Here is a 12,846-nt window from a genome sequence, read left to right on the forward strand (position 1 = left end):
TACAAATGAGTTTCAGGACAATCGGGCTACATAGTGAGAGCCTGTCTCAAAAAAGAGATAAAAGAGGAGAGAAAGAACGACAAGGCAGATGGCACCTGAGATTGTCCTCTGGCCTCTATGCCTAAACAGACATAGGCAAGCATGGGACACACACACACACACACACACACACACACACACACACACACACACACTAAAACTATTAGGGTGAAAGCACTTACGCAGCATGTGTGAGGCCCAGGGGCCTATCTCCAGTAGGAAAACAAACAACTTCTTGCGGCTGCAGAAAAGCGAGTTGACATTCTGGAGAGGGGCAGATGTGGGTGGGCCTCTGAGGGGGTCTCACTGTTGGTGTGTCCCAGGTCCGCTGCAGCACAGAGCCTGGACCACCTGCGCGGGCAGCTGGAGGCCAGCTACGGGAACGGTGGGCGGAGAGTGGTAACCAGAGATTCCTGCGCATCAGCCAGCCCTTCAGGAATGACTCAGGACCAGCACTCCACACCCACTTACTGGAGGTGAGCCCAGCACCGGAGCACAGCCATGCCCTAGATGCATGTCCCTTTGGGCTCTGGCTTCTGTGACATATGCAGACATCAGGCATGGTGACACCCATTACCCATCCTGTGATCCGTGTCCTCTGTGTGCCTGTTCTGCCAAGGAGAGCATATGCCACCATACCATGCTCAGTCCAGGTGTGTGTGTGTGCGTGCGTGTGTGTGCGTGTGTGTGTGTGTGTGTGTGTGTGTGTGTGTGTGTGTGTGTGGTGTTCACATGTGTATGAGGGCACGTGCATGTGGAGGCCCCAGGCTAATCTCAGGAATCAGCCTCAAGTGTTTTCACCTTGTCTATGAGGCAGCCTGTCAATCAAACCCAGAGCTCACCAACTGTTTCCTTTGGAGTCCACCTGCCCCTTCCAAAGCTAGACAAGAAATGGGTCACCATGTCCACCTGGTATGTATGTGGGTTTGGGGATCCTCACTCTGGTCTTTATACTGGCGACAGCTGTTTTAACCACTGCGCTGTCTCCCTGGCCCCATGTCAGGCTTCGATTGGCAGCTCTTCGATTGACAAAAGAGACTGCAGTGGCCAGCGGGCTACAGCCTGTGGCCTTTGATTGCAGAGTCTCAGCACATACACCCTGGATTCACACTGCCCTGGGCCTCAGCTCCCTTTCCTGTGGAGTGGGCAGTACGTCTGTTCTTCCATAGCCATAGGTCAGAGTGTAACTGGTGACCTCTCCTAAGCACGTGACACATGCTTACCAGGGCCTCGTTAGACTCTTTTCCTGACCCTCTCAGGAAGAGATCACCACAATCTCCAACAAGCATTTACTGAACACCTACTGTGTGCACAAGGAATAATAGCGGTTCTCTCTGCTAGGAAGGAAGATGAAGTCAAGCATGCAGTGGGAACTGAGCACTCCATCCCAGCGCTTCATCTCCATAATCACGGGGCTGACAGTAGTTCCTCCAGATGCTGGTCAGTAAAATCCTACGCATGTCTAAGGGGAAACGGGACGAATGCCAAGTCAGATGCTTGCTGGAGTGGCTCCCAGTGCCTTGTATAGCTTCCTCAGCCAGAGATCGCTGAGTGATGCTGCAGGCCAAACGCAGCCACACGTGTACATTCATGGCCTGCCTTCTCTGAGAACTGGAACACTTTCGACAAATCCTGAGAAGAAAAGAAAAATCAGGTCTGCCCCCCCACCCCCCACTTAGACTGAAATCCCAGCTGAGAACATCTGGCAGGGTCTGGAGAGGTCTCCGTTTACAGTCATTCTGACCTCCTCTCTGCACAGAGCTGTGCCTCTGCGGGGAGGCAACTCTATAGAGAACCATTGCCCGGGCTCTGGGTTCTGGCCCAACACCACAACAAAAAACCAGAAGGTTTTGTCACACACATTTTCCTTCTTAGCTGCTTCCTTTCCTTCCATCGATTCCAAGAAACCATGCTTGTTTGTATCTTAGAGTCAACCCTCAGGGTTCCCCATCAGTACAGGTATAAAGAACTCAACCAGCTATGCTGTCCTTGTCTTCCAGCAGCTGCCTCGTGGTTATTGAGTGAATAATTGATTACTGTGTTTCCTCTTGTTGGGTTACATATTGCCCCAAATGTTGCAACTTAAAATAGGTGACTTTAAAAAAACAAAACAAAACAGGTGTCTTTCAGCCCCTGAGCTCAGAACGGCCAAGGAATCTCCCTGGATTAAAGCCATGGTCCAGCATCACTGAGTTCCTTGCAGAGCTGCTCCGGGAAGAAGCCCCTCCTTCCCTGTTCTGCTTCTTGAAGTCACCTGTGCTGCTTGGCTTGTCCAAGGGCAGCAAAGAGTGTTTACCTCTCTCTGTATGACCATGGCTCTCCTGCAGTCCCCTCACAAGGTCCTTCCTTATTCAGATGAAGATGGAAGCCGAAGAGCCGTTCCCACCTTGAGGTCCCTAAATCATCTTTGCCCAGAAGGCAGTGTGGCTTCAGGCTCCAGGGATTAGGATACAACCCCATCGCTCTCCTACTATGTGCCTTTCTCTCACTCTTGCCACGCTCCCACTTTGACCTCGACATCTCAGGTTAGACATAGTGGTTCCACATTTATTAAGTACCTACTGTGTGTTAGCATCTGAGTGCTCAGAAGCTAGCGGAGAAGAAAATCAACTGGCTGAGCACCACCTTGTGAGGAGAGTCTTAACACAGCTTCCCTTCCACTGGGCCCACACAACTACAAGCACTGGTAGTGGAAGGCCTAGCATGCACCTGGCTTCACTTCCCCCTCCATAGTGCAAGGGACCTTTGCAAAGTGTGCAAAGACTACACTTTGACATCCATCTCTGGGCCTCTTGCTTCTGATCTCTAGAACCATGGCTTCTGTGGCATGTCAACATGATGGTGACCTCTTTGCACACCTCTGGTTCTTACACACTCAGGCTAAGAACAGTGAGGTCAGCGCTACAGTAAAAGACAACCAGGAAGTCGTTCTGCATCTGAAGGGTTTACACCAGGGCAGCTCTCAGGATGGAGGGATCCAGCACAGCATGACCATGGACGCCACTCATTCCAACCAGGTGAGCGCCCCTAGGCTAGGCAAATGTTAGCCAGTGTCTGCCAAGGGAGCCTGAGAGTCTATTAGGGGTGCACTCCCAACACTGGGGAGGTGAGGCAGGAGGATCAGGGTTACAAGGTCACCATCATTAACTATAGCCTGAGGCTGTTTAGTCTGGCTATGTGAGTGCTTCCTTTTAAACATTAAACATTTTAGCGTGTGTGTGTGTGTGTGTGTGTGTGTGTGTGCGTGTGTGTGTGTGTGTGCTTTGCACCCCTGTGCATGTGTAGAGTCAGAGAACAACTTGAAGGTGTTAGTTTTTTCCTTCCGCAGTGTGGATCCGGGGAGCTGAGCAGGGCCACCTTCAGGAGTGAGGGGTGGGACTCCTCCCGGCTGTTTCCTCAGACCCTCGGCTTGAATGGTGGTTTTGACCTCACAAGGAGCATTTGACTTCACTGTAGATGCACAAGCTGCTATCAGTCACAATGCCACATCCCAGGTCAGGGGCAGACTTTGCCCACTTGTGAAGGAAAAGGGTCTTAATCTACTCAGTAACCTAGGGCTGTGGCTCAGTAGGACACCTCTCTGGCATGCACAGAGCCCTGGGATCCATTCCCAGCACATGGCATGGCGGTGCACACCTGTAATTCCCTACACATCCACAGTACAGCCCAGAGCAACCCTGGCCCACACACCCACACTGCAGTCACAGTAGCCTTGCCCCGTGTCCCCACTCAAGGATCCAAGCAGGTGGCAGAAAGGGTGGGGAAAGCCATAAGGTATTTCTGAGGGCCAGGCCTTTTAGCAGCACTGTTACTCCAGCCAATATCCCTGGCCAGAACCCACAGGAAATCCCTACGGCTGCAAGGAAGGCTGGGAAATGTAGTTTGGCTTTGTGTGTTAGAGGAAAACCATGAATGCCCTAGAGTAGCTGCTGTGGATATATTTCTGCATTCATCCATTCCCATGTGCACACCGTGTGTCTACACCAGCCTCTGCTGGGTGATAGGTGGCATGACTGTCACCATCTCCAAGGAGCTCTGAAGCCAGCGGGTGCCCAGCTTACTACTCATTCGAGTTTAGTTCCCAGTCCTATGCTCACTAGCTATGTGATCTTAGGTAAATCACTTAATGCCTCTGAGCCTCAGTTTTGCCAGCTGGGAAATGGGTTGGTAACATTAACCTAGCAGAACAGTGTGAGGTTCAGCAAGTCAGGGGGGTTCGTGGTCAGGGTCCAACAGGAGGCAGGTGCAACATCAGGGAAGCTAGGAGTACCCCAACATCAGCTCTCCACCCCCTTACTGAGAATGATGGAAGCGCACCCCTCTCCCCCCTCCCATAGCCCAATAGGTTTGGGTCCAGCTGAACAAGTCAAGCTCACATTCGGCATTTTCTTTGCAACTCCAACCTCCAGACGGCCTTGCCTTCCTGCACAGCTTAGAGGTATGGACTTTGCCCTTGAGATGACCTTGAACTGCCTACTAGGTCTCCCCTCATCGCTAGCTCACAGGAAGATAGGGAGGGGATGAAGGGAGGTCTTGGAGCTGTGGTGTTGGCCTCTGCAAAGGAAAATCCATGGTTCGTTCCTCAAATGCACTCACTCAGGGTGCGTCTGGTCCTTGGCACTCTTCCTCCCGCTCTGGTGACCTCGTCCTTTTCAGATTCAGCCAACTTTTCACAGGCTGCCAACTCCCAGCGCTGCATCCCTGAGCTTCAAGGAGCATCTCCAGCAGGATCAGGGCAAGGGAGCAGGAAGCCTTCAGTCACCACCTGCACCAAGCAGCCTTAAACTCCAGGGATGAAGGCTTGTGTCTCTCCCTTAGCGATGATGAGAATTTAACTTTCCTCCCGACCTTGTCCTGTGTTTGTGTCTAGGGAAAGCCAGAGTACTTTGGAAAGGACTTTTTGGACACAGGGTAGTATTTGGCCGGTGTAGAGTAGAAATAGTGTCAATTTTCACTCTATATTACAACCAAGGGGTCCAGAAAGACTTCTAGATGTAAAAACTACACAAGTTGAAAGTGTAAGTTTAAGCCAGTCGGTGGTAGTACACGACTTCAATCCCAGCACTCAGGAGGCAGAGGCAGGCAGATCTCTGCAAGTTCAAGGTCAGGCTGGTCTACAGAGTGAGTTAGTTCCAGGACAGCCAGGGCTACACTGAGAAACCCTGCCTCAGAGAGAAAGAGAGAGAGAGAGAGAGAGAGAGAGAGAGGAGAGGAGAGAGAGAGAGAGGAGAGGAGAGAGGGAGGGAGAGAGAGAGAAGGGAGGGGAGAGAGGGAGAGGGAGGGGGAGAGGGGAGAGGGAGGGAGAGAGGAGAGAAAGACAGACACAGAAACAGACACAGAGAGACAAAGGCAGAAACAGAGACAGAGAAAGACAGAAAGACAGAGAATAAAATAAAATATAAACTCAAATGTGGCTTCCAGCACTGCTGCCCAACAGCTACATGGCCTCGGGTTCACCCTGCCCTGCCCCGGTTGGGTGCTGGGATTATAGCTGTGCCACTATATCTGGCTTAAGAACCAAGTTTTGCCCATGTGGTACCATACAAATGGGGCTGGGACTATACAGCCTGCAGGACCCCTGCGAGCAGGGAGCAGGCAGAAGAGACTGAGGTGTGTTCTGGAAGCTCTTGGCCATAACTACACATGGGAGTTCAGGTCCTCCTTCCTCTTCACGTGTTTCTCTTTTTAAGGCCAGGGGTCTTTGAACTCATGGCCCTCCTCCCTCAGCCTCCTACATGCCCGGATAACAGACATGTGCAGCTAAGGAACAGCTAGGATTGAACCCTGTCAGGAGCTGGGGTTGGGGACGGTGGCCAGGGCTGGAGTGATTCTCATAGTGAGGCTGTCCTCACCTAAACCTCCACTGACCCTCCATCCCTTCCAGCGTCCCGCGGGTGCAGGCTGCCACAGGATTTCACAAGGAACACAGAGAGGACATGTCCCTGCCTATGCATGTGTCTGGTCACACACTGCTTCTGCTAGAGGTGGGCACTAACAAGCAAATTAGAAAGAGCCACAGGGGCTGGAACATGAGGCTCTCCCTCCACCAGGCTATCCTCAGCAGCCCCAGAGCCCTTCAGCTACAGCCGCCCTCCAAGGTGACCCCAGCAAGGTAACTGTCCCTACGTGCCTTGACAAAACCTTCAAAGGATCTCCAGAGACCAAGGCTAATGTCGCCTGGGCATAGCCATCCCTGCAGGCCCCTGTATCCCCGAGACCACGGGATCGGCCCTGGTATAACAACCCTGATCCCAAGGCATTGAGAGGACAGGGTTATCTTCTCACATAGTTACTCATGTGCCAGGAAACAGGCAGGGGGGTTGTGGATTTGAGTCCAGGCAGGGCCACAAAGAGCCTATCTCAAATGACCTCTTTCTCCAGAGAACAAAACAAGTTACCAGATAGTCACAGAGACTGCCCGGTTCCTGCCTCTCTCCTCTCTGATTGGCTAAAACCCCCAGGATGCCATGCTGTTGAGAACCTGGGGCTGGGCCGGTTCAGACCTAGGACCGTTATTCCTTCCTCTGGTCCCAGGGCTGCCACCCACCAGCTGCTCAACCATCAGCGTGTGCGTCCTCATCTGCATCATAAAGAGTTGAGGCAGATTATTGTTGTGGTTGTTGTTATTGATGTTATTATTATTATTAATTTGTAACAGGGTCTCACTGTATATCCTTGACTGTCCTGGAACTCACCGTGTAGACCAGGCTAGCCTCAAACTCACATAGGTCCATCCGCTTCTGCTTCCCAATGCTGGGATTAAAGGTGTAGTCGCCGTGCTGATTTGAGGCAGGTTATTAAACATCAGTTCACGTCTGTCATCTATTACCATGACAAAACCTGTTCTAGGTCAGGAGCTGGTGGGATCCCAGAAGAAGGCGAATGGTGAGCTCTCCAGCTTCCAGGCCTTACAGTGACAGCCTCAGGCTGAGAACAGGGCAGTGGAGGCTACTGAGAAATGAAGAGAAGGACTGTGTGTCAGTAAAACGTGACTGTAAAAGCAATGGCAGGAAGCCTGTGGCTTACCAGTTCAGTTCTAGGTAAATAAAACACAAGGGGCAGCGGGCAGAGAAAGGGGAGCTGTGCTTACGGTGATCTGCACTTACGGCAGTGCGGGTAGGAACATGTGTGCCAAAGGACTTCGTGTGCTTCCCAGGGTTGCACTGGAGGCTCTGAGCTTTAGGGCACAATGGCGGTATTTGTAGTGTAGCACACAGGCCATAAAGAAGCACACGGGCCACATAGCTGTGTACCTGCATGCTGGGGAGACATAGCTCGATCTGTCCATACACAATGGAGTACGTCCCACAGTGCCGTACAGAACTCATGGAGGTAAGAGCAAGTTTAACATCAGGCTTCAAGAGTCACCATGACAGAAGCTGTTGAGGGGCCAGGATCCAGCCCAGAAATAGTTCCAAGTTCATTTAGCTGCAATCCACCCCCACAGAATGGGCACAAGCAGAAACATGATGAGTTCTTGGCCCATCACTGCCATTTGCCTCGGTTTCCTCATCTGGACACTGGGCATTATAACCTGGTTCGTCTCCCAGGGCTCCTATGAAAAGTCTGATAAGGCACTTAGTAGCGACCATGTGCGGAACGGTGTGTCACCATGATGGATTGATGCATAGCAAACAGGCCTGACGCAGTGGAGCAAAGGGACCCTTATACCGTTTGCTCATGGCTTCTGCACGGCCAGTTCCCATCTCACCCACCATTCAGCCAGATAGATGCTGCAGCCTGTTGTCCACTCTGTTAGTCAAAGTCCACTTCCCAAGGTCTGCCTTGTCTGTCTCTTAATGGGGGCAGTGGTAAGGTCCCCTTTCAAAGGAGCGTGGGGAGATGGCCTTCTGTGTGAAGAGGAGTCCCACAGAAGGGTTAGTATTTCCTTACTGGACAGGAGAGAAAGGTCAGAGAGGTGGTAGCTCGTCAAAGGCCACACAGCTAAAGTGGCACCCCCCCCCTTTTTTAAAATCCAGGCTTGCCTGACTCCAAAGCCTGTGATGTGGGTACCCCACTTCCCTGCCTTCCTGTGTGTGGAGCCCTGGTAGAGCAATCCTGCAGAGATTCTCCATGGGGGCTCCCAGGAACTGGGGCTTCTTGGGGTCCAGCCCAGAGGTTGCCCATTTACATTCTCTGTGTTACTAACTTCTAGTTCTGGAACAAAACGGTTGGGAGAAGCAGCTTAGGGGGCAGTTATCTGGGCTCACCCTGGCTCACTATTCAAGGATATGTGTGCATCACAAAGGGAGCAGCCCAAAGCCGCAGGAGGAGCGTGAAGCCGCTCACCTACGTCTGGGTGGATGAGCAGCAGAGGGCAGACAGGAAGTGGGATAAGGCTAGAAACTTTAAGAGCCACCCCTTAATGACCCACTTCCTTCGCCAAGGTTCCGCCTTCCAAAGGCTTCACATCCTTCCCTAAGCAGCGCCTCCTGCTGGCGACATGTGTTCAGACATGCGAGCCTGCAGAAGACTGTGGCAGGCCCCATCACTTTCCTCCTAGGCTACAGCTGTTTTCCAGGGTGATGCTGGACCAAGACGCAGCTCAACTGCTCCTCAAGGCATCTGAGGAGAGACGAGGAGGCTGGGTCTGGGGCTGTGGACCCCTACACAGCACTCAGTAGCTGGCTGGATGAAACTGCCCCAGGTCCTGAGGCTCAGGGGTGTGCTAAAGCAGAAGAGGGCACTCCGAGAAGGTGAGCGCTAAGCAACACTGTATCAGTTGGGGTTCTGGAGAGCAGAACCTGTAGAACGGATATATAGAAAGGGCAGTTTATGTGGGGCAGCGGGTACATGAGGCAGCTGGTCACACTGCGTCCACAGTCAGGAACCTCCTTGGTATTTAGTTTAGGGCCCCTGAGATGGTGCTGCCTACACTTGGGGAGGCCCTCCCCACATCCATTCACCCAGCCTGCAGAGTCCTCACGAACATGCTCCGAGGTGTCTCCTAAGTGATCCTAGACCCTGTCAACTAGACAGCCGAGGACTGTCACGGCGTGGCAATGCGGACTCCCTCAGAGCACTGTGGGTTTGTGAGCACACACCAGAACATCTCGTGAGAAAGTTGTATCAGGAGATGTATAGACCCTGACACAGAACCAAGTTGGAAACATGGGATGAGACCCTGAGAGTCACTTTCCTAGTCCTGCAACTCCGGACCGGGTCTCTCAGAGCTTCCTTGGTGCCACATTGCTGACGATCCACTGGGCCAGCACAGAGGGTCTGTGGTGGCAACAGAGGTCAGGAGTCAGTAGACATCCTCACCAGGCTGGCGGTCTTTCAACCGGTTCGTGTGGCTCTACAGTGCCCTGAGAGGAGCTGGGGTACCACAGTCTAGGCCACAGTGTTGGCCTCACAGTGCCTGAGATGCAGCAACTTCCCACTCAATATCGTGTTCCTTCCTTCCCTGCTCCCCAGGTTCTGTGAGGGTGGCCACTGACTGGACCATGCTGAGCTTCCTTCTGCAGGACGTGCATGAGGAGACAGGGAGCAGCAGCTTGCACACCGTGGCCTGCATCCTCACTCAGAACTGTAGTCAGGGTTGGGGATTTAGCTCAGTGGTAGAGCGCTTGCCTAGCAAGCGCAAGGCCCTGGGTTCGGTCCCCAGCTCCTAAAAAAAGAAAAAAAAAAAAAAAACAACTGTAGTCAGCACTTGCTGGGAGAGCTCCAGCTGAGAGGGCAGTGGCACACCTACCCCGGCGCCCTCAGGGGCAAGGCCAGCATCCATGGTGACTTGACCAGCTCGTCCCTGAATGGGACCTGCCCCTTAGATCTGGGTATAGTCAGCTTTCAGGCAAAGTGACTCCCAACTTCATCACGCTGTGTGATGCGGGTAGGAGGGTTCTTTTCAGCTGAGTGGCTTCTCCCAGACTCTGAAAACCTAAAACTAAGGACAGGAGTGAAAGGGACATCTGGAGCCCAAAGCTGTGGCCTTTCTGTCACCTGTGTTTGTGGGACAGATCAGGCCTCAGGCCCTAGTTCCTCAGGCCATTTCTTAGATGCCTGGAGAGGCCCAAGATGTCTGTGCAACAGATAGCTACATTGCCAACCCCGGTGCCTTGTTAGGAGGTTGGGCCTTACTTGGTAGCAGGCAGCCCACAGGGGCAAAGGTCTGACCCCGGCTATGGACAAGAATTGCTCTGGGTGGTTGGATCAGATGAAATTACCACTTCAGAGGGACAGGGAAAGTTGCATGTGGCACACCTGGAGTCTCTGGGGACAGCTGGACTCCAGGAATCTTACGGGAGTCCACTCTGACACAACAGGCTGGAATGGGCCCTGTGACAGTCCTCTGCTTCCATCCACTGCCACCTGTTCTTGGGTCTCATCTGTAGGAATCCCCTCCAAGGCTGAGACTCAAGTGACGGGGGCCTAGGAGTCTTTGAACAGCTCAGCACAGATGTCACTGTGGAGTGCGACCCGCTACCTTGATGGCAACCTTGATTCATCAGGCCCCACCATGCCCAGCCACAGGCACTGGGACCTCCCCTTCTCCATATATAGCCATGGGCACATCCAGGTGGGTGAGGAGAAGACTGGGCCAACGTGGCAACAACCAAGCAACCTTGCAGGCTCAACAAGTGTAACGGTTGTTTTTCTTGCTGTTGGGATACAATACCAGACAAGAGGAGCATAAGGGAAGAGAGTTTGCTTTGGCTTACAGTTTTAGGGCACAGTCCAGGGGTAGAGAAGGCATGGAGGCAGGAGCATGATGTGGCTGGGTCATATCACATCTGTAGACAAGAAGCAGAGAGAGATGAATGCGGGTGCCCAGCTCACTTCCATTTCAGTCAGTCTGGAGTGGAGCCTAGGGAATGCTGCTGCCCAAATTTAGATGTGTCCTCCCTTCCCAGCCTAAGCTAGGAAATCCCTCAGGGACAGGCCCAGACACTAATCTCTTCGCTGATTCTAAGTCCTGTAGGGTGAAAATTGCCAGCAACTATCACAAGGAAGCCACCCTCAATCACCCACTGTCACTCATATAGTATAAGGAGTAGAGCCAGGTTTAGAGAGGCTGAGGCAGGAGAATTTAAGTTCAAAGCCAGCTTGCACAACTTAGTGAGACCATGTCTCAAGAAGAAAAACTAAAAGTTGTGGCTCAATGATAGAATGCAGCAGCTTGTGTGAGCCCCACCCCCAACAACACACACACACACACACACACACACACACACACACACACACACACAGAGTCACGTTTGTGCCTGTCACAGGGCTGGTCAAACCATCATCTAGAGCATGTGGATTTCTACGTCTATTTCCTCATCCACAAAGTGAGCTGTCGACAGTCACTGCCTTCTGTAGAGGCTCAGATAAGGAACCTTCTAGAACAGTACCTAGCCCACAGAGATGCTGTAGGAGCAGCTGCTCTGGCTGTGTAACCCTTCTGTAGGAATGGCTTGCCCATGATGGCTTTCCCAAAGGTGTAGGTGTAAGCGCCAGGACACACAGGCGCTTCAGCTTGCCAGGGGACCTCATTGCAGGCCTAGCCAGGCTCCAGTGAGTGTGACTCTGAGGGACACCCTGAGATATGGGGAACAGAGATGTCCCTGTTATGCGCATCCCATTCTACCTGACCAGGTCCACTGAAGGAACCTGCAGGGGTCTGGGACACAGCCCAGGATGAAGGCCTCAGAAGCTGGGGTAGCAGAGTGGGGCTTCCTGTGGGGCTCCGGTATGAACATCCCTCTGCCTAAGCTTGCCATGTGCCCACAGTCCAAACACCATCCAGGACTGTGGGTTTATGTTTTGTTTATTTTGTTGTTTGTTTTGTGAGGCAGGGTTTCTCTGTGTAGCCCTGGCTGTCCTGGAACTCACTCTGCAGACCAGGCTGGCCTCAAACGCAGAGATCTGCCCACCTCTACCTCCAGATGCTGGGATTAAAGCCTCGTGCCATTCCACTCAGGCCCCTGGGGCTGTTTGTAAGAGTGTGAGTCTGAGGCAGGGGAATTGGTTCAATGGTAAAGAATAGCTCTCTCTTCTGCCCCCAGGCACTGCTTGTATGTGGTACACAGACACGTATGCAAACGAAATATCCATTTACTTAAAATAATAGTTTTTAAAATATGAATCTGGTCTGGCAAGATTGGGGCAGCCCGAGACTATGTGTGCTTGAGTGACACCAACAACCCCGGTCCACAGCCAACACTACAGACAGACATGGCCCCGATGCCACCTTAATCCCAACCCCATCCTTTTCAGTAATGGGAGGTGGAGGTTTTCCCTAAGGCCTGAGACAGCTGAAGGTAGCACAGGAAGGACCAATGTGCTAGGGCAAAGGACAGCAGGCTTCTCTGCAGAGAATGCACACCTTTAACCCCAGCACTTGGTAGGCAGAGGCAGGTGGATCGGTTGGTCTCTGTGAGTTCAAGGCCAGCCTGGTCTCCATAGTGGGCTCCAGGGCAGCAAGGACTACAGAGCGAGGCGAGAACAAGAGAGAGAGAGAGAGAGAGAGAGAGAGAGAGAGAGAGAGAGAGAGAGAGAGAGAGAGACAGAGAGACAGAGACAGAGAGACAGAGGAGAGAGAAGCCTTAGGTCATGGACTCTCCCAGTCCATAGCAGCCATTGGCAGTGGCTGATGAAGGAGTAGAGCCATATTCTAATAAAACTCTATTAACAAGAACTGGAGCACAAGCTAAGAAGCCCTAGGCCTGTGAACCTGTTCTCACCAGTAGGACAGCTCTGCCTTCCCAGGCTCGATCTTGCTATTGTGCCTGAGCCCCTCCCCCAGGCCACTCTCTTTACCTCATTCCACTCGAGGGAATGTTTGAAGTCAGGCCTGCTCTTTTCATCCCTTGGCCCTGAAAT

The 12,846-nt window shown here is 52.5% G+C and overlaps 1 protein-coding gene across 1 annotated transcript in view; it reads left to right on the forward strand.

The window, feature by feature from the left end:
• The window catches only part of LOC116909256, a 91,064-nt gene that overhangs the window by 55,947 nt on the left and 22,271 nt on the right, over positions 1-12,846 (forward strand). The window contains 10 exon segments of the mRNA XM_032912778.1: positions 363-418; positions 421-515; positions 2,919-3,075; positions 3,475-3,533; positions 4,910-4,950; positions 5,924-6,151; positions 8,543-8,625; positions 8,628-8,735; positions 9,457-9,573; positions 11,275-11,312. Coding sequence (XP_032768669.1) covers positions 363-418; positions 421-515; positions 2,919-3,075; positions 3,475-3,533; positions 4,910-4,950; positions 5,924-6,151; positions 8,543-8,625; positions 8,628-8,735; positions 9,457-9,573; positions 11,275-11,312 — 982 coding nt within the window.

This window comes from Rattus rattus, chromosome 9 (genome assembly GCF_011064425.1).
Source record: "Rattus rattus isolate New Zealand chromosome 9, Rrattus_CSIRO_v1, whole genome shotgun sequence".
NCBI classification, from domain to species: domain Eukaryota; kingdom Metazoa; phylum Chordata; class Mammalia; order Rodentia; family Muridae; genus Rattus; species Rattus rattus.